Source organism: Sarcophilus harrisii, chromosome 3 (assembly GCF_902635505.1).
Source record: "Sarcophilus harrisii chromosome 3, mSarHar1.11, whole genome shotgun sequence".
Lineage (NCBI taxonomy): Eukaryota > Metazoa > Chordata > Mammalia > Dasyuromorphia > Dasyuridae > Sarcophilus > Sarcophilus harrisii.
In genome coordinates, this window is record NC_045428.1 from 491,366,900 (window position 1) to 491,388,436 (window position 21,537).

The following is a 21,537-nucleotide window of genomic DNA, read 5'->3' on the forward strand; positions in this document are numbered from 1 at the left end:
ACTTATGGAAAATATTTGAAGAAAATACTTTGTAAACTTCAAAGAGGCTCGGAAATGAAGTTATTAACGAATTCAAGGATACTGATCAAAGGCTAAACAACAAAACCACCCCCTACATTGTTTCCTTCTCATTAGACACAAAGTAAACTCGCTTTAATTTTTATTTGAAAAGTATCCCCTAAACCAGAGGTATATTTGGAGGGGAAAACTTTCATATGCACATAATACAATACATTTCCTCTGATGCTCAGAATGCAGAGCTGATCTTTTAATTACTTCTTTTGATATCTTTTCAGATAGTAGCATCTGGTCAGCACTAGGATAGTAATAGCACTTCAGGGCTAAATAGTTAGGCAGGAGAAATACCCACGTCCAACTCCCTTAGGAAAACACGTGGCTGAAGGGGAGACGTCGCGGCCTTCACGAGACTACAAGTTCCAGCATCTCCTCCAACCAAGCCGGCTGGTTCTGCCGCAAGTTGGGCGCGGTGCATACTGGGAGTCGTGGTTTTCGCCTCCCCTCCCCTCGCCGCTCTCTTTTCCACCCATTTGCGACGTTTCACGACGGTTGCGCCGGCCGGCAGGAGGTGGCAGCAGCTGAGGCAGTGGTGGCTGAGTGCCGGCTGATGCGAAGTGGTTTCCTGAGCTTCGGGCTGTTGCGAAATCTGGCTGGGAGCGGGGGGCGGCTCGGGGCGCGGGGCCTCCGAGACGGAACGGCCATGGCGGCGGGGGAGAGCATGGCGCAGAGGATGGTCTGGGTGGACCTGGAGGTGAGGCTGCCGCGGGGCAGGGCGGGGTCCGCGCGCGGGGCGGCCGCTGGGTCCCGGGTGGGGCTCTGGCTGCCACTCTGCTGGGAGGGGAGGGGTGGGGTCGGCAGGACAGCCGGGGCGGAGGCCCAGGAAGGGCGGCCAGAGGGAGCAGTGGTCACGTCCCTGGTGGGAGGGGGTCCCGCCGAATCGGGTGCTGGCCAGGAGCCCCCTCCCGGTGTGGGCGCCTCCCGAGGCCTCCCAGCCGGTCGTTGGGGGGAGGGGGGGGAGGGGGGCACTTCTTGGCCAGGGGAGGCTGCTGGCTTCTTGCCTGCTTCTGGCCTGTAGCGGTCTTGTCTTGAGCTCGGTTCCACGTGGACGTTTCCCACGGGAGTTTTCAGGCTAATCTCGCGTGTAAACTAGACATTAAAAAGATTTGAAAATCTTTTGTGGAAAGACTTTAGGTAAAAGAACAGGCCTCAATGCAGTGTGTCTTTGGCAGAGTAACATGTTAGCAGATATAAAACACATGCCTATAAAAGTGTAAATCTATGTATACCCAACATTTATCAGATAAGTCACATGAAACATTGTATATGTTATAATTTAGTTGATGATAGTGTTTATATAACATGTCTTTGTTTTGAATAACAAAGTCATAAGTAGTCATAGGCTACAAATGAAATAGATTTGAGGGTTTATAGAGTAATTTTAGGTAAAAGAACAGGCCAAAGAGCAGTTTGTGTTTGACAGTATATGCATGTTTAAAATGTCAATATGTGTAGGGGGCGTGTGTATGCGTATATATGTATAGTATACTATAGTGTATATGTAGTGGCATATACTGCATAAACAGCCTGTTTATGACAAGTTGTGTAAAATGTAGCCGATGTAACCTAGATGATGCCATATATATGTATACTATAAACCTATATATTGTATAATTCATGAAGTTACATATATTTTACATATTTACTTATATTTTTGTGAATTTTTCCATATATATGTATATTATTGTTACAGATGACGGGACTGGACATAGAGAAGGACCAGATCATTGAGATGGCCTGTCTCATAACAGACTCTGACCTCAACATTTTGGCTGAAGTAAGTGATGACATTTCCTAGGATCATAGAATATTAGAACTGGAGGGGACTTTAAGAGATCAGCTAGTTCAGTTTTTTCATTTTTTAGATGAAGACAGTGAGAATCAAACCTGTTTGATGTGTCAAAACTATTCAGCTTGGATTTGAAAGTCAGATGACCTAATCTCATTCCTTCATTTTTTCCATCATATACTCTACTCGATGCCTGCTATATTCCAGTTGAATTGTTCCATTTGTTTTGGTCACTCATGCTAAAGTTCAAATTTTTGTACCTTACTCGTTAAAGTACTAAGCTTTAGAATTTCACTAGAACCAAAAAAAAAAATTTGTATTAAAACTAATAACAACATTTACATAGTGCTTTATATATAAATGTAAATATTGTAAATATGTATAAATATACATAAATATAAATAAATGTAAATATGTAAATAACATTTACATAGTGCTTTAAAATTTGCAAAATGCTTTTTGTACATTATCTTGTGATTGTCACAGCATTTTGAAGAAAGTATGACAAGTATTAGGTATTACAGGCCCACTTTACAGATGAATATCTGAGACTCAGCAAAGTGAAGTAACATGTTCATATTCATATAGCTAGTATGTGTCTAGGTGGGATTACATTTGATGTAATTAGGGTTTTCAGATCTTTCTTAACTGGAACATTAAACAAATAAAACATGCTTAACTGCATTCTGGCTACTCATGAAACACTTAATAAGAAGATACTATGATTCGTAGGTGGTTAAAATTCCCTGACCTTGAATAACTTCGTCTGACTTTCATAACCAGCAGATTTCGTGATCATGAAGAACTCTAGGAGAGGAACTAGGTAGGTGCATAGGGGAGAGAAGTGAGAGTGTTATTATATGAAATACTAAAGAGGTAGGCTTAATTGATATAATTCTGTGGTTTAATAGTAATAAAACTTTAGAACTGGTAAAAGAACTTGGCTCTCCTGGCTCTTAGGGCACTGCTTTTTATTCAACTATTCATACTCCAGATTTGCAAAATGCTGAGGTATTTTAAGAGTAGTCATTCCTCTTGAGGAGAAAGAAATAACAGGCTTTTCTAGATAGATATTACCACTTATTTACTTTTTAAACTGAAAGAAAAGGAACCTTAGAGTTTGAGACATAGTTCTATAAAGCCTGAGTTATGGCTGTCCTTACATTTAACATAAAAATTTGGTTGAGTTTTGGTGATTCATCTGTCATTCTAATTCCAAAATGGTAACAATAATTTTTCAGAAAAAAACATTTTTTTTGGAATGCTCATCTTTTTTTTTTTTTTACAAGTCTTTCTCTATGGATTTATTTATTTTGGCTAAAGAAAAACTTATCCTTTGGATTATTGTTGTAAATGCTGACACTTTAATATGACAAAAAAGGTAAATGTTGGATGTTAGAGGGGATGTGGGAAAATTGGGACAGTAATGCTCTATTGGTGGAGTTGTAAATTGATCCAACCATTCTGGAATGCAATTTGGAACTATGCCCAAAGGGTTATAAAACTGTGCATACTCTTTGATTCAGCAATACCACTGTGAGGTCTATATCCCAAAGACATCCAAGAAAAAGGAATAGGATGGACACTCACTCTCTCTCTCTCTCTCTCTCTCTCTCTCTCTCTCTTTCTCTTTCTCTCTCTCTCTCTCTCTCTGTATATGTATGTGTGTGTGTATGTATGTATGTTTTTTTTTTTTTTTTTGCTGAGGCAATTGGGGTTAAGTGACTTGCCCAGGGTCACACAGTTAGGAAGTGTTAAGTGTCTGAGACCAGAGTTGAGCTCAGGCCTCCTGACTTTAGGGCTTGTGCTCTATCCACTATGCCACCTAGGTGCCCCCAAAAAGACTGTTTTTACAAAAAGGTTTATAGCACTTTTGTGATAGCTAAGAATTGGAAGTCAAAGGAATACCCCTCAATTGGGGAATGGCTAAAAAAAGCTGTGACATATGATTGCAGTGATATATTATTATGCTATAAAAAATGACAAACTGGATAATTTCAGAAAAACTTGGAAAGACTTACATGAATTGTTGTATAGTCAAGTGAACAGAATCAGGAGAATGTTGTAAACAGTAACAGCAATATTGTTTGATGAAGAACTGTGAATGACTTGGCTATTCTCAGCAATAGTGATCCAAGATAATTCCAAAGAACTAATGATGAAACATATTATCCACTTCCAGAAAAAAGAACTGATATTGATTGAATACAGACTGAAGCAAGCTATTTTTTCATTTTCTTTCATTTTTTAAAAATTTGTTTTCTTGTTCAAAATGACTGACATGGAAATGTTTTACATTAGTGCACATGTATAACCTATATCTGATTGTCATCTAGGAAATGGAGAGGGAAGGAAAAACAGGATAAAATTTGAAACTCAAGTTTTAAACAAAAGTGTTAGGAAAAAAAATACTGACAAGTTTAATGAACCAGTTGGTGGTTTTATGTCCAGGAGACAATCGAAACATGTACACACAAGTGTGTGTGTGTGTGTGTGTGTGTGTATGTGTGTGTATTCAGTTTCAAATTATATGGCATTGTAAATAGAACATAAGATAGATAAAATAATAAGAGTTTTTAACACTCCTATAAATACCAGTTTTATGGACAGTGTATTTGATTATATTCAGGGCTGACTCAAAAACGAACACTTCAGTTTCCTATTCATAATTAATTTGATCTATGATTAACTTGATCGTTATTGCTCTAGCCATAATTTTAATCATTGCTTATTTTCTTCACATATTTTGTCAGGATTTGTCATATTCCAGGTAGAATGTAAGCTCTTTCTTTTCAGTGATGGTATTTAATTTTTCTTTGTTTCTGTAGTGCTCAGCACAGTGCCTAGCATGTAATAGTTTCTTAAGAGAGAAGAATAGGGATTGTTATTGTGATTACACTGGTTCTAAGGAATTCCCTAGTTATTAATAAACTTAATAAATTTTTATTTAAGTTGTTAAATTGAGTAAGAAAATTGCTTGATTTAATATCTCAGAATCTGATTTTGGAATGGCTTATCAGGTCTTCAGTGGAAGCATATTTCTTCATATTTGGAGAAGCTGTAAGTATCTTGACAAATACCTTTGCTTGTTTATAGCAAAATACCTGGGCATTTGATCCGAAAGGTATATTTTAGGTTAAAACTCCAAAAATTGTTTTTTAAGTTACATATGTGGGAAACGTTAAAAAAATTTTTTTTTATCATTTATTGATGATACTCTAGATTTATAGAATACTTTTCTTGTAGAGGGATTAAAACAGTCCCATATCTGTAGTTTATCTTACTGAGGTGCCTATGAGGAGGATAGAGACATTTTATTATTATTCCATTAGAAAGCTAGAAAAACCAAAGTACAGAAAATAAGTGATTTGCTTAGGTTCATAAATCAAAATAGTATTTTATAGTTGGAGCTAGGTCTCCAATACACTGTCTTACCAAAGTTATTTAATAACTATAGTTAAGGGTTCCTTTTAAAATTGGAGTGAGTTCTTCCCAAAAACAATAAAATTGATTGCATTGTCTTTGTAGATTTTTACTTTTAAAAAAGGGCATATTTTCTATTTTATTTTTTATTTTTATTATTATTTTAATTTATATAATTAATTTGTCTCTCCTGTTACCTCCAACTTTGTGTATTTTTAAAAAATCCTGTAAAAAACAAAACCCTTAATATTAGCTTCATCATTCATCAAGATAAATGTCCCGAAATATATATCTCTTTTTGCATTCATCATCTTTCTTAGGAGGTATTTCATCTTCATTCTTTTGGACTCAGTTCTTGTATTAATTAATTAGTCGTATTAATTAATTAAACATCTTTCAAACTTGTTTATCTCTATAGTATTATTAATTTATAACTTGTTCTTTTATTCTGTTCACTTTGACCTGTACCAGTTCATAAAGGGCTTCCCAGTTTTCTCTGAAATTGTATATTTCATCATTTTTCATTGAACAATAACGTTCCATTACATTTATATACCACAATTGTCTAGCTATTCCCCAATAGGAATTCAGACTCTTAATTTCCAATTTTTCTCTATTATGAAAAGAATTGCTATAGTTATTTATTCTTTCCCTCTTTCTTTGTTTTCTTTGGGGTATTGGCCCTTGTAGTGCTTTAGCTGGATGAAATAATATGGAGTTTGGTAACTTTCTGGGCATGATTCCAAACTATTTCTAGATTGACTGGACTAGTTTATAATTCTACCAACAGTGTGGTAGGATACCTTTTTTCCTCAGAGCTGTCTCAAAATTGTTATTTTCTTCTTCTGTCATCTTTTAAGAATTTTTTTCATGTTTATTGATAGCTTGGATTCCTTCCAAATTTGCCTGTTGATTGCCTTAGAACACTTATCTACTGGGGGGAATGGTTCTTGTTTTTATGCTTGAATTAATTGCTTATGTAAAGTTGGTAAAAGTGAATATTTTTCTTTCCCCCGTTTAATTTTTATTATATTAGATTTGTTTGTAAGCAACAACTTGTGAATTTTATGTAATCAAATTTTTCCATTTTATTTTGGAAAACTTATTTTAAGTTGTTTATTTTTAACTTACACAAACAAACATAAGGCAAAGTAATCTATATAAAATGTAAATTAAGAAGTAAAATAATAAACATTTAATGTATCATGCTATACATTTTTTAAATGAAATAGAACAAATGAATCTTTTTTTTTTCTTTTGTTCCATGTACTCTGGATTGTACTCTAGATTGATTACCTTTGTTTCTGTGTTTTTTGGGTTTTTTTTTTTTTTTTTTTTGGTGATTAATAGTTTTTCCTTATCCACAGGGTCCTAACCTGATTATAAATCAGCCAGATGAGTTGCTGGACAGCATGTCAGAATGGTGTAAGGAACATCATGGGAAGGTAACATTACCAAATAAAAGGATTACTGCTTTTTGGGGAACAATAACAAGCTTATTGTTCCCTCATCTGAATCCTATACCATTGCTGGATGGTATAAAAAAAGGGTTAGAGGAAGATTGCTTGGCAGCCCTGGGAAACTGCTTGCTTGTTTACTTTTCATCTTTGGGAACTCTCGAGAACATCTCCTGAATGTCCTGTTTCTCTCCTACATTCAGTCTGTCACGAACGCATTGTGGATACTCAAGTATTACTGAAGTCAGTCTTTTGGATAAGGTTAGACTTCATCTTTGAGAGAAGAGGGAATGCTGCTCTTCTGTTAATAGTTATTGCCTCCCTCCCCCCCAAGAGATTAATTCATTGGATTCTGAGCTCGATCTTTTTTGACTCAATGGAAATACCATTAACAATCTCAGGATTTGGAGTGGATTCTTTAAAAGAAAATTGGTGAAAAGTTGGCAATTTCAATTTGCATTTGAGCTCTAAATGCGTTCCGTCTGTTGGTTATATTTGCACAGTTTAGAAGTGAAGTTTCATTCCTGGATGCCTTTGAAAACTGACTTCATGTATTTTTGACGGGGGGCTGGGGATTCTCTCTTGCAGTCTGGTCTTACCAAGGCAGTGAAGGAGAGTACAATTACACTGCAGCAGGCAGAGTATGAGTTTCTGTCCTTTGTACGACAGCAGACTCCTCCGGGGCTCTGTCCACTTGCAGGTAAAATCTAATCATAATGTATGCTTTATAGAAAAATGGTTCTTCATTATAAGGTAGTTCATAGACTGCAGATTCAGAGAGACCAGAAAAAATCATATCTTCCTAATATTCTTACTTGGATTATATCCATTTTCCTCATGGACATGGATATTAAAATAGGCCCTAAAACTTATTAGACATGAGAATATAATTCTAACTCCATAGTATTTTAAGACTTGACATTCCTAGAGTTTAATGTTATCTGAGACATCTGTGGGAATTTGTCCATTTATACTGACATGATAACATTATCCTTAGGCTTTTGTAATAAAGATTTGATGTTGGCTACAGTTTGATGTTTGATATCTTTCCAGCCAATGCTATATTTATGTTCTTTCAAAATCTTCACTTACAATATAATGCTTTATAATAGTGATATTTTGTTGTAGAATGAATATGAATATGATTATTGATCAATTTGTAATATAAATGGATCTTTTGAGATTTGGTGATAATTCATAAATCTGAGATGGTCTTAAAAGCAGTGCACTGGATTTTTGTAATATGTATGGGGACTATAAATTTAATGATTTCTCTCTATAGAAATCAGTTTTAAAATTCATTATAAATAAGTTTGACTGCCAATGCAGATATTTGCATTTGTAGTCTGGTCTTACTAAAGAATCTTAAAATTAGGAACAGTCAGATCTGACTTGGAAATGATGAGCTACTTCAGTTTTTTGTTTTTGGTTCATCTTCATTTCAAATACAACTTAGGAAAAATATAGTCTTTTATAGGTACAAACCACATAAACATTGATTTATTATTTTCTTATAACATGTTTTATCTTGCTAGAAATACACAGATGCAATATGCTTTTGTGTTTTTCTAGGAAATTCAGTTCATGCAGATAAGAAGTTTCTTGACAAATACATGCCCCAGTTCATGAAACATCTTCATTATAGGATAATTGATGTGAGCACTGTTAAAGAACTGTGCAGGTAAGGGATATATTTGGGATTCACTAAGTAGCCTCATTTAGCACATTTTAATTGGGGAGAAAAGATTGGAGGGGTAGGATTGTAGAGTTAATTGCTTAGTGGAGGGATATAATTTTTGTTTCTTTCTGTGATCATTCACTAGCTTACTTTAATTTTTCTTTGGCTGGTGTAAACAGGAACAAAATAAGCAAAGTTAAAGATGATACATGTATAAATGGGGCAGTTTCAAAAATCATTCAGAACCCAAATTCCTTTGCCTGTTGGAGTTCTTAGTATTAATAATTGTTTGGAGGTAATTATTCAGTGTGTTTGGGACAGTTACCTTTGAAAGTTCCATTTCTGCTGTATTCAGACGCTGGTATCCAGAAGAATATGAATTTGTACCAAAGAAGGCTGCTTCTCACAGGTAAGGATTGACGTTTTGAGTTCTTGCAGACACTTGGCAAACTGACACATACTTGATTTGCAAGGACCTCAAAGTGTAACTGAAGAATTCATTCTGCTATTACTTTTTCCTCTGAAATAAAATTTTTTTTGGCCAAGAGATATGATTAAAGTTAATAAGAGTGCTGGTCAGGAGACTTGGATTTCTTTCAAAATTGAACAGTATTATTAGTTATATTCTGGAATTAGGAAGTTGAAATTTTTTTATTACATCGCTGTGCAGTTTTTAAGCTAGAAACAATTTTGTGATCTTTGCAAAAATAGAGTGATAGAGACTTGAAATATCTTATCCATAGGACTCTGCATATCATCTTGTCCATGGTAGTCAGTTTTTCATTTGTCATAAAGTTTGTTTCAAGGTATACAGTTGTATATGATAGTTGGTTTGATTTTGATATTTCTATCACATTCCCTTTTAAGTATTTAAGTTAAACTACTAGAATTTAAAATTTAATTTTATGAAGACCTTTTATATGTAAGGTATTGTTCTGTTTAATTCTTTTGTTCATTAGCTTCTGAGATGGGGTTCGTGACATTGAAATAAAGTTAGATGACATCTTGCACAGATGCAGTAGATTTTCAGCATAGCTTTAACGTCCTTAAGCAGAAACTAAATTTCAATCATTTTTAGTAAAGTAGAACTTAAGAGAAGGAACCCTAATGTAAGCAGAATGACTCATGAGCTCCTCTCAGTGGTTTCTGCCCTAAAGTTCTTATACTCAGAAGAAGAAACTTTTAGGTTTTCAAAACTTAAGATAATAAAGATAATCCTGATTATTTGTTTTTCATACATTAGTAAACTAGAAGAAAAATAAGGAAAGCTGTTATATACTGTTAGACTACTAGAACAAGTAATCATAAAGGAGGGCACATATATTATAGGGTAGTAGCTAATTTTCATAATAAACCCCATGTCATCAAGAAAAGGCTAAATTTTGTTCAGCATATTTTATCTAATAAGGTAGGATTGTACATAATTTGTCTGGAAATACATTGATTTGGGGTATATCAAGTCTTGATTGTGTCAGACAAATGAAGAGTTGGTCATAGAACTGTTCATGATAAAGGAGAATTTATGTACATGCATATTTCAGAATGGAGTTGAGATTTGTTTTGTAAGAAGTTGTTTACAACATGCAAAGTATTTCAGGTTTTGTTTTGTGCATTTCGTTAAGCCATATATGCTTGTATTTAGGGCATTGGATGACATCAGTGAAAGCATTAAAGAACTTCAGTTTTATCGGAATAATATCTTCAAAAGAAAAACAGATGAAAAGAAGAGGAAAATTATAGAAAATGGAGAAAATGAGAAGACTGTGAGTTGATGACGTGTCTCATGCTGCCACATTACTCCCTGGATATGACTTCTGGGGGATTTTTGTTCACCTTAATTGTTTGGGAAAGCATCTCCTTTCATTTACCTTGCATCTTCAGATAGTTCAAGCAGACTGAGTCTGAAATACAATTTTTCTAAGTTAGGGCTGTGAATCTGTCATTTAAATTTCAGCAACTCCTTTGTTTCTAGGTACCAGGTCAATTATACCTCTTGGTACACATCTGCATCTGCTTTTAGACCAAAACACTTTTCTTTTGTTAAAAAATAAAACTAGTTCAATTAAAATGCAAGCTTTTTTTTTTTTTTTTTTTTTGTACCTTCTATTCCTTTACAGTGGTTCAAATAAGATGCTATTCCCCCATTGAATGTTATGCTAACTTGTATTTAACATGTCTTTTCAAAAACATTTGCAATGGACCAAGTAAAATGGGCTGTCGCAGACTTGTTCTGTTTTGCATTAGGAGGCCAGACTAGAACAAATGGGAAAAAGTTATTTAGATGCAGGTTTTTGTTCAACCCATAGAACTGGGAGATGGTATATAAAATTGGAGGTATTTAAATAAAAGTTGGATAGCCCCATTGTTAGGGTTAGTGTAAGAGAAATTCCTGCCTGAGTTGTTAGATTGAACTGAATGATGTATAAAGTTTCTTCCAACTTAGTTCTATTTTTTTGTGATCTTCTGAAAGTAGCATTATGATCACTTAAAGTAATAAGGATGGATACGTATAGAAAAAGCATAAAATTGAAAGTCAGGTGAACCAAAGTCTGTTACCAGTTCTGCTCTTAATTGTGATCTTAACTTTAGACATCTCACTTAACCTCCTTATGCCTCAGTTTCTCATTTGACATAAAAATCTCTGCCTCCCAGTAGTTATGAGATGAAAGGTGAGAAAAGCACTTTGCTCTTAAAAAAAGGTTTTGCATAAGTAATGTATTATGCCTATGTATCTCATAGGATTATTGTGAAGACCAAGTGAGATAATTATGTCAACTGCTTTGTAAACTTAAGCTGCCATGTATTTATTATTGTTATTACTATTATAAATCTAAGTACTAGTATTACACTTTCCACATACTCAATTCAGTTCATAGGTGTATGTATGCCTTTGATTCACTAGTTAATTTTTCTTAAAGCCCAAAATTATTATGTTTAAATTAAATATTAAATTTTGAAAGATAATTTTGAGTAGTTTTACCCTGCTATTCTAGAGCCTCATTATGTAGCAGAGTTCCCCATGATTCCCTAATGGAGTATGTGCTCTTGAAGGAATCTGAGAAAGTAAGATTGCTCTGTGGCAGGTTAGGGTGAAATCAGCATGATGATTCAATGATTAATTCATCATTTATCAATCTGTTTAAGTAGAATGCATTCAGTTTCAGAATGTTGCCATTAGTGATTTCACAGGGGACTACTGAAACTCTGGAATGGCTCCTCTGAAATAAACTGCTATGCAAATCTGTGTGATTATGCCCATGTCCTTAAACAGTATCAGTATTTCTGCCCAGAGGGTATTTTTGCCATTTGGTCCTTTTCCTGCTTGCACTAAATTACCCCACATGTTGTAAACTTAATATCATCCAAGTACATTTTCTTGTATTAACTCAGGAAAGGAATGGAATCAGCTGTCATTACTGATTTCATGCCTGTGAAAGAAACCTTTCCTGTAGCAACTTATCAGTAAAAATGATTGAATAGAAATAGTTTCTTTTTTGTGTGTGTGCTAGTGTGATGATGAGCTAGGTCCTGTTTCTGTTTGTATGAGGACTGCTGTTTACTATATGTAGTCTTCAGAAAACAAATGAAGACCAATATGATGTTAAATTAGTAATTTTTTAATTAAGTGAAATTCAATCAAAGCAATATTTTTCTTGCTTAACGACAGGATGACTGTCGCAGGTTATTTGCAAATGTGTTTCTGTTCTTAGAAAACTAATAAACAGAAGGTGCCAAAAAAGTTAGTAGATTAGTTTACTATGGCACTCTGCTATAAGTAATGGTCAAAAAAAAAAAAGGGTAAAATCTATTACAAGTTAATATTAATAAACATGATAAAATACATTAAATTGGTTACATGATCAGACTTATTAATACCATTTGTAGTTTATTATTGGGCCATATTGAGGACAAAACTACAGGAATGTTGAAAGGTTCATAGGACAATTGGAAAAACTAGAAGCTATCTCAGGGATCATCTAGTAAAACCCTCTAATGTTATAGATGAATAAACAAGTCAGAAACACAATATTGAGTAAAATCTAGTGTTAGATTTGATGTCAGATCCGGATTTGATTCTTGGCATTGTCACTTATTATTCTGTGACTGGTGTACCTCCCATAGCTTGCTCATTTGTAAAATAAAGGGCTTCATTTAGGTAATTCCTGAGGTCTCTTCCAAGTTCTTAGCCTATGATCCTGTAGAATACCAAGTTGAAGCCATTTGCTCTTTTCTTTTTCAGAGGAATTTTTCAACAAATTACCAAAAAGTGATCCATAGAAAAGGGAAAGAGTTATAGCTACAATTCTTTTGAAATACTGAAAAATTGAAAGCTATCAAGATTAGGCTGAGTGAATAAATTTTGGTTTTTAACTTAGCCAACAGGATAATTTAGGCAACTTAATTTATAGTCAAGGATCAGTTCTGTACATTTTTTTACAGTTTGCAAGGAATGTGTTTTCTGGGTAGATATATGTCCCCGGAAGCTGTTCAGAGAATGTGGAATGTTAAGTGCAGGGTTCCAACAATAGCAAAAGCAACAACGAAAAACAAAAAAACACGACAGTAGGGTTGAGCTTAAATAGAAATGAATACCTGCAGGCTGCATTTTGGCTTAAAAAAACTTGTATTAATTTTATTCATGTTTTATTCTATTTGTATTTATTTTGTTAGATGTTTCCCAATTAGATTTTAATTTGATTTGGGTTTTACTCTGGAGTGTTGGGGCTGCAAGCAGCTCATGGGCCAGGTGTTTGACATCTGCTCTGGGGCGTTTATAGGGAGGTCTGAACAAAGTGGTCAGTTTGGGGCAATTAAGTCTTTAATCATCCCATACTTTTGTTTGGGGATACTGCCCTTTTATCCTTATTTTAAAACACTTGGGGAATGATAGAACAAGAATGCTTATGGAGAATGTTTGAAGGAGAATCCTTTTTATTTTATACTGATGTAGAATTTCCAGTAGTACCCATCTCTACTTAACTTTGTTTGAACCTCTTTTGAGCAGAGGGTAGGGTTCTGAAATCTGTAATTTGTACTCCAGACTTTTCCCATGCAAACAAATTATGTGTAATTAGGTACTAATTTCAGTAGTATGAATTGAGTGCATTGTGGGTTAAATAAACTTGTGAGCTGAACTGGGAACATAATCACCATTTATATATTGTTTCTGTGAGAAAATGCATCTCCAAACGTGTTAAACATTATCTGTTACTAAATTAGTGGCAGCCTTTCTCACCTGCTTTAGGCATTATTTTGTCCAATTTCATCATACTTTCATCTAGCTAAGTCAACAAACACACCTAATTACTTATTATATTCCGGATTTTAATTCCCTCTTTTGTGAAACTTACCAACATAACTCATTCATTTTGTTTCATTTTTATCAAATAGTGGAATTGTTACAAAAGGAATGAAAACTAGAGCAATTGTTATTTTGTTAGAGGACGATTTTTTTTTTTAATCTATAGCTGTTTTATTAAAAAAAAAATGCTGACCACAAATTTCTTCTCATATACTTTTTAGAATTTTAAGGATTCTTGCTCTTAGAGGAAAATATTTATAGTATGAACATTGCAGAGCATCTCTGCAAAATAATGAACTCAGTGATTGGAATTCCCATCTCTATAATTAATGATTTCTCATATAGTGAATGATTACATAGAATAGTACTGAATGGCAACCACTATAATCTTTCATTATAATGTAGCTGATGGCAACTCTCATAAAAATAAACCAAAAAACCATGAACTTCATTGCCATTAGAAGTTGGTCCTCAATCAAAGCTTTTTTATTTATGTAATGTCTACTGAACCTCTTGTTCTTTTCTTCCAAATTTGTCTAAGAGTCTAGGAGCCCAACTCAGTGTTGAAAAGATACTGCCTATGTTAACCGTAATGTTATGATTACTTAAAGAGTTCACAAAATTATCGAATGATTCAGACATTCTTAGATTAGAAGAGGAAGGAGGGGTGAGATTTTGAAGTTTATTTTGGAATTTTAGAAGTTGACTAGAAATTTTAAAACATCTATATTTTAAAGAATTCTTGAACTTAAAGTTCACTGTGCAGAAGATAGTCCAGTCTACCCCTGACAATCATGTGAAAACCTCTAGAGCTAAGGAATCCTCTTTCTCCTGAGGCAGACCATTCCCTTGTAGAAGGCTTTAAATATTAGAACCAGAGGAATTTTTAGAAAGGAATATTTTAACTCAATATAAGGGAAAATGTCCTGTCACCCACTGCTTTTATTCGGTAGCCTCTGAAGCCAAGAAATCTAATGGTCTTCCTTGGATGAGACAGCTTTTCAGGTTAATGAGGCTATAGTAGCTAAGATACCCTGTCTTTCCCTTGTTTAGAGTTGCCAATCTTTTTAAAGTTAGTGTACCTGAAAGGGGACAAAATCCTCCAGTTATGGTATAACCATGAGAGTAACTAACCTTTATAAGCTTTAAACTTGTCAAGTTGATGTGTATATATTATTCCGTTTGAACCATACAATAATACTATGAGGTAGGTACTACAGATGGTATATTCATTTTATAGAGGAGAAAACTGAAGCTCAAAGAGCAACTTGGCAAGACAGTGTCAGAGACAGTTTAAACTCAGGCCTTCTGATTCCAGCCTATTTTTCTATTCACTTTACTACATTGCCTGTCTTTGGAGATAAGGACGGACCACCATAGAACTCTGACTTGAAAAAAGGTGAAATAGGAGACAGTGATAAAAAACTCTGGATTTGTAGTCAAAAGATCTTATTGCTACTTAGATGATTGGACAAACCACTTAAACCTGTCTAGATTTTAGTTTCCTCATTTATAAAATAAAGGGCTTGCTTTCAGCTTTAAGTCAGATACTTCTTTTGTTCCAAAATGCTAACTATTTTAAAACTACTTAAAAAAATAAAATGAACACAATTAACTTACTGAGCTTGCAATCCCCTTAAACCACTGAGCATTTTAATTTGAATTGTTGTCTTGCCACTCTTTTCCTAATCAATTTTTTTATTAGATTTCATCTTTTTTTGATTTGATCAGTCCTTCTAGCTGGTTAAGATATTTTTGGATCCTGATTGTTCTTCAGTTTTTCTCTCCCAACTTTATGTCAACTATACATATGGTAAGCATGATGATGAGGGTTTTTAGGTGCAGAGTATTAAGGAAAAGAAATATATCATAAATGCTGGATTCTCTGTATTCTCAGGAAAGGAAGAATTAAAATCATTGGCTGAGAAGAAAGGGCTTTAAGGTTAGTGTAGAAAGCTTGAAGAAAAGAGGTTGGGAATATTTGGGAGAATAATTTAGAAGACTACAATGCTGTTGTACAACATTAAAGACCCAGTTCTAAGTAAATAAAATAAATGTGTAGCTGATACAACTCAATTTTGTGGTTCAGGTAGAAGGTAAAGGAACACCAAGATTAGTGTTTGGTAGAGTTAGGGCAAGGAACTAGAGAACAGTATTGAACTGAACGTGTCAACTGGGGTCAAAACTATGAAATGAAAAATGATAGGAGACTGGGAAGGGCAGAGAAAGAGATACCTCTTTCATAACAATGTTATGGTGAAAGTAGGATTAGGAATAATGAGGCAGAGGAGCATAATGGTAAGATAGGAAGTTATGATTAGCAATTAGAGATTTTTGGATCAATAGAAGTAGAGTATGGATGATGAATCAAGGGTATGACCATCTGTGTGACTGAGTTGAAATGAAAGTACAAGTATTGGGAGTTGAGGTTGGAAAACAGTGTTTCAGGCCCTCTGTCCCTTTTAAAATTTTTCCTACTCTACCATCACACCCTCCCCTTCTCCACTGCTCACATCCCCAGCTCCCTTGAAGAAGGGGTTATCTTTTGGTCCTGGAGGCCAATATATAACTGCCCCAAGAATCTGAATAGGGTATTATATACAGAGAGAGCCTTTAAGAAATTTAGTAATGATGGCAGAGCAAGGGTCAAGAAGTGGCAGTGAGGAATATGGAATTTGTCTATATCTCAGCTCAGTGTATTTGTATTAGAGAGGAGAGCATAAGAAAGTATGAAGAAAAGGTATTGATAGTTCTGGAGAAGTTGGGTAGGGGATGTAGTATCTGACAGGAGTCAGCCTTTGAAGAGAGACAAAATGAAAGGAATGTGCAAAAGAGGTCTGAGACAAAGGGAAATTACCAGTGGAATGAAGATTCCAGACTGAGAAGGATTGGGATGGGAAGAAACAGGTATATAGGAATGAGAAGGCAATGAGTGGTGGCAGGGGAATGGTATTTTCACAGCTGAATCAGGGATTCTGAGGATGTAGGAGTTTGCTAGCCAGAGAGTAGGGATGTAACATTTGATTGGACCCCTACCTTCAAAGGTATTTGATGACAAATAGAGCTACAGATCAAATGTAAAAAAGAATATAGGGGTAATTATAAAATTTTATATTCATGTTTCAAAATTTTATATAAGTACAAGGTGGGGGAAGTACAATTAAAAGTTATTTGTGTGAAGAGAATCTGCAGGTTTTGATGAACTGCAAATGATAAAGCAGTCAAAACAATTAGTAAGATCTTGAGCTGTAGTGAGAGGTGGCCACAGTAAGGAAGAGAATAGTACAGTTGTTCTCTCCTCAAAACCTTGTATTTATTGTGTTCTGAGTGCCACATTTTAAGAAGGACATTAATAATCCTGAGAATGACGAGGATACTTAGGGGATGGGAGATCATAATATAATAATGCCAACTACTAATGCAGTTCAGATTTGCAAAGAGATTTATCTGTGTTTCTATCCATCAAAATTTGATCCCTGTTATATCCTTATATGAATTAGGTGTTTTTATCCCCATTTTACAGAAAAGGCAATTGAAGATTGGTTAGAGAAACTGGAAGTTTTTAGCTTGAATAATAGATGGCTTATAGGGGAATATGGTAGATGCCTTCATTTATGTATTTGAGTGCAATCTTTTGGATAGTGGAATTGAATTTCTTCTGCTCTATCCACTAAGGCAGACTAAGGATTATATGTGAGAATTTAAGAGAAGCAGATTCTAGTTTGATTGATAAAAAGTTTTTTTCTGCCCTAAACAAAGCATGATAATGAATTTCATTAGAAAAAAATGAAAGGCCTAAATAGAATTTAGAAAAGGTAGATATAATAAATAGCTCTCTGGTGATTACTAAATGGTAATCAAAAAGAGAACATGTTACTTAGACATATATTTAAACACTTTTCCAAAAATCAACCAGATATTGGCATAAAAATCACACAGAAAAATAAAAATATTAAATATATTCTTTTGCTGGTCATAATATAATCAATTATACTTTTAAAAAAGAGGCTTAGAAAGAAGGATTTAACAGTTGAAGACTAAATAATTTAGTCCTAAAATATTAGTTTGTCAAAGAATAAATCATAAAAAACAATAGATAATTCCATCAATGAAAGAGCCAACAATGAGATAGCATGCCAAAACTTTTGGTTTGCAGCCAAAATATTCCCTAGAAGGAATTGTATGTTGCTAAACACTTAATAAAAGAAAGTATAGATTAAGGAATTGAGCATTTAACTAAAAAGACTAGAAAAACATAAAAATCTGAATTAAACACTAAAAGAAAAACTTTTGAAATTTGGAGAAAGAAAATTGAAAGTGAAATCTCCCAAACGAACATCATTGAGTTGATAACTAAAACTTGAAACTTTTTTTTTTTAATTCAGTAGTTAATAGGATTTTTAGAGATAAGAAACCACTCACTGATATCAAAAGCAGAAAAGAAAAATTTGTAACACATGAAGATGAAAGAAACGATTAGAATATTTTGTCCAATTATATGCTTACAAAATAGATGATTTTGATTAAATATATTAATACTTATAAAATATGAAGTACCCTGATAAATAGGGTATTTCATCACAGATCATTAGATTACAGAGATTATCTAATTTTACAAAAAAGTGATAAGCCATAACTACCCTGCCATCATCCCACTATCTTCCTCAAAAGAAAACCCATGGCAAGAAATACAAATGAATTTTATCAAACATTTAACTAATAACAGCATTTATTTAGTATTTTAAGGTTTGCAAAGTGCTTTACATAGGTTTTGTCACTTAACTCTTACAACTCTAAAAATATCACCATTGTATAGATAAGGAAACTGAGGCTGAGAAATTAAGTGATGTCACCAGGTTTATACAGCCCGTATCTGAGACAGGTTTTGAATTCAAGTTTTCCTGCCACTAAGTCCAACACTATCCAGTGTGCCATCTAGCTGCTAAAAAGTATTAATTAAACTTTACAAAAATAGGAAAAAGGAGGGTTTTTTTTTATTGAGAGAGAGAGAAGTAGAGAGAGAAGAAAACTTGCTCAATAGCCTTAATGAATATTACAAAAAAATTAAAAATTATGATACAACATATTGCAAATATATACTCTGGCCAGGGATTGATATAGCAATGAATGCAGAGTGAGTTGAATATAAGGAAAACCAACAAACAGACCATTTTAAAGCCAGTAATCACATGATTGAATCAAATATTGAAAAAGTTTTTCACAAGATATAGCACCAATTCTATTAGAAAACTTAAACAAATGGACCTTAATTTTAATATGGCAAACAGTATCTTTTTAAACCTATGGACCAACATTACATGTAGTGGAGAAGTAAAAAAAAAATCTAATAAGAGTAATGGAAAGGCAAAGATGTTCATTCTTATTGCTATTATTTATTAAAGTGGTGGAAAATGCTACTTGTAATAATAAGACCAAAAAAAAAAAAAAAATTAAGCATTGTTTTAAGGAGTAGGAAATAAGGACTTTTTTTTTTTTTTTTTTTTTTTTTTTTTTGGCAGATCATATAAACAGTCCATTTAGAGAACCCTAATGATTCAATTCAAAACTTTTTTGAAAAACTTGCAAAGCTTCAGGAAATCAGCTTTTGTATATTCTATCAGAGTCTAGCAAGAAGAAATAGAAAGAGAAATTTGATTAGAAATAACTACAGAGTGAATAAAATATTTTGCTGTCTACATACTAAGATACATAGGAATTATAGGAATACAAATACATTTACAGAAAGAGCTAAATAATTTGAGAAATGTTAATTATAGACTGAACCAACAATTGTTATTATTTATATAGCATTTTAAGGTTTGTAAAGAACTTTACAGCTATCATTTCACTGATCTCTACAACAATCCTGGGTGGTGTAGGTGCTCTTCTCACCATTTTAGAAATGAAGAAATAGGCTGAGAGAGGTTAAGTGATGTCCAGGATTACATAGCTAGTAAGTATCTAAAGTAGGATTTGACCCTAGGTTTTCATGAATTTCAGGTCTGTCAGTCTATCCACTGTGCCACCTAGCTGCCTCAATATAATAAATATAATAAAATTATAACATCTAAACTACTAATTTAAACAACCAAAGAATCACCTTATAGCAAAAGAAAAAAAAAATTATTCTGGAAGAACAAAAGCTCAAGATGCTCAAAGGAAATGATGAAAAAGGTGGAGAGAAGAGAGCCTGATGGTTAGATCTCAAACTATGCTGCAAAGTCGTAATTAATAAAAATTATTTTGTGCTGCTTGAAAAATAGGTTAGCCAGTGGAGCTGATTAGTTATACAACATATAGAAGCAAATAAACCCAGGATTATAGTGTTTAATGAACACAAATATCCTAATTGTTAAGTAAGGACTTTACCGTTTGTCCAAAATTTCTGTGAAATGTAGAAAGCAGTCAGGCTGAAATTAGGCTTAGACTAAAATCTTACACCATATATTAACATTAGCTCTAAATGCATACATGACTTAGATATCAAAAGATCACATCATAAACAAGAGGAACAGAGAGGAACTCTCTTTGCAACTATAGATAGGAAAATAATTTAGGACCCAACAAGCATTTGAAAAGATTGTAAAACATAAAATAGATTGATTCCTTAAAATTGAAAAGTTTGCACAAAATTAATGCAGTTAAAATTATAAGGGAAACAGTTAACTGGGGAAAATTTCTGTAGTGGTACTTCTTTGAAATTATACAAATATAAGAACCATTTCCTTATAGCTAAATGATGAAAAGATATGAAGAGACAGTTTTCAAAGGAAGAAAATCAGACTATCAATGTTCAAATTAGGGTATACCCCAAATCAATAAATATAGAAATGCAATTGAAGCAACTTTGAGGTTCCACACATTAGATTGGCAAAGGTAATTAAAAAAAGAAAAATGATAATTATTGAAGGGACTGGAGAGGGGTGCCCATCAATTGGGGAAGGGCTATACAAATTTTGGTATATGAATGTAATGAAATGTGATTGCACAGTAAAAAATAAAGGGATGGTTTCAAGGAAAACTAAGAGTAGTTAGAAAATATACATATATGAAGTTAGAATTAGGAGAATTACTTATATAGCAACATTGTATACAAAAGCAACTTTGAATAAATTAATTTTATTATGATTATTTGATTAATAAAATAACCAACCACATCTTCAAAAGGAGTGATGAAGGATGGTACTTCCTAAACAGAGAGGAGATAGTCTAAAGGTGAATAATGAGACATAAGTTTTCAAATATCGTTAATATGTGGATTTTTTTGATTGATTATGCACATTTGTTACAAGGATTTTGTTTTTCCCTTAAAAAAAGATATGGAGAAGGGTTGGGAAGAGTGGGAGAAGTTTGACTATGTGTGATTATGTATATATTTTTTATTTATCTGTTTTTAAGCTGAAGAACGGGGAAAGAATGGAGATAGCAATAGTATTGTCAAAAAAAAAAAAAAAAAAAGAAAAATGTTTATTCTTCACCTGTTCTGTTTCATTGCTCATTTTACTTGGTATTTGTAAAGTTCAGAATAAAAAATATTTTTAAAAATAGAATATAGTTCCCTCCCTTTTTTGCAGAGGTGGGATATTGTGGGTGTGTGGGTATGGGTGTGCTATTCTACATATACTGTTATATTTGGCTATTATATTGGTTAGTTTTACTGAACTGCTTTTTCCCTTTTATTATAAGGAATAGTTCTCTTGGTAGGGGAGGGGAAGGGATATGCTGGGCAATAAAGGTGAATTGAAAATAAAAAAATATGTTAATTTTAATCATACAAAAATTGAATAGATTGACCAGGGACATAGTAGGTTTC

At 33.6% G+C, this 21,537-nt stretch overlaps 1 protein-coding gene across 2 annotated transcripts; it reads left to right on the forward strand.

Moving 5' to 3' along the window:
* Positions 1-452: 452 nt before the first annotated feature.
* On the forward strand, positions 453-21,269 carry REXO2 (RNA exonuclease 2). Of its 2 annotated transcripts, XM_003764202.4 has the most exons (7): positions 559-769; positions 1,769-1,852; positions 6,655-6,732; positions 7,333-7,444; positions 8,317-8,425; positions 8,778-8,831; positions 10,065-21,269. In XM_003764202.4, the coding sequence occupies exons 1-7, from the start codon at positions 626-628 to the stop codon at positions 10,192-10,194; spliced, it is 711 nt and encodes a 236-aa protein (XP_003764250.1). In that variant the 5' UTR covers positions 559-625; the 3' UTR covers positions 10,195-21,269. The 2 variants fall into 2 exon arrangements, with proteins under 2 accessions (XP_031817112.1, XP_003764250.1); XM_031961252.1 differs by lacking the exon at positions 8,317-8,425 and having other exon boundaries at positions 453-769.
* The last annotated feature ends 268 nt before the right edge of the window (positions 21,270-21,537 follow it).

Excerpts from the sequence above, each read along its gene's own strand:
- REXO2 (XM_003764202.4), top strand. The coding sequence starts at position 626 with ATGCGAAGTGGTTTCCTGAGCTTCGGGCTGTTGCGAAATCTGGCTGGG. Across the intron at positions 1,853-6,654 it reads ACCTCAACATTTTGGCTGAA|GGTCCTAACCTGATTATAAA; the intron begins GTAAGTGATGAC and ends CCTTATCCACAG. Across the intron at positions 8,832-10,064 it reads AAGAAGGCTGCTTCTCACAG|GGCATTGGATGACATCAGTG; the intron begins GTAAGGATTGAC and ends GCTTGTATTTAG.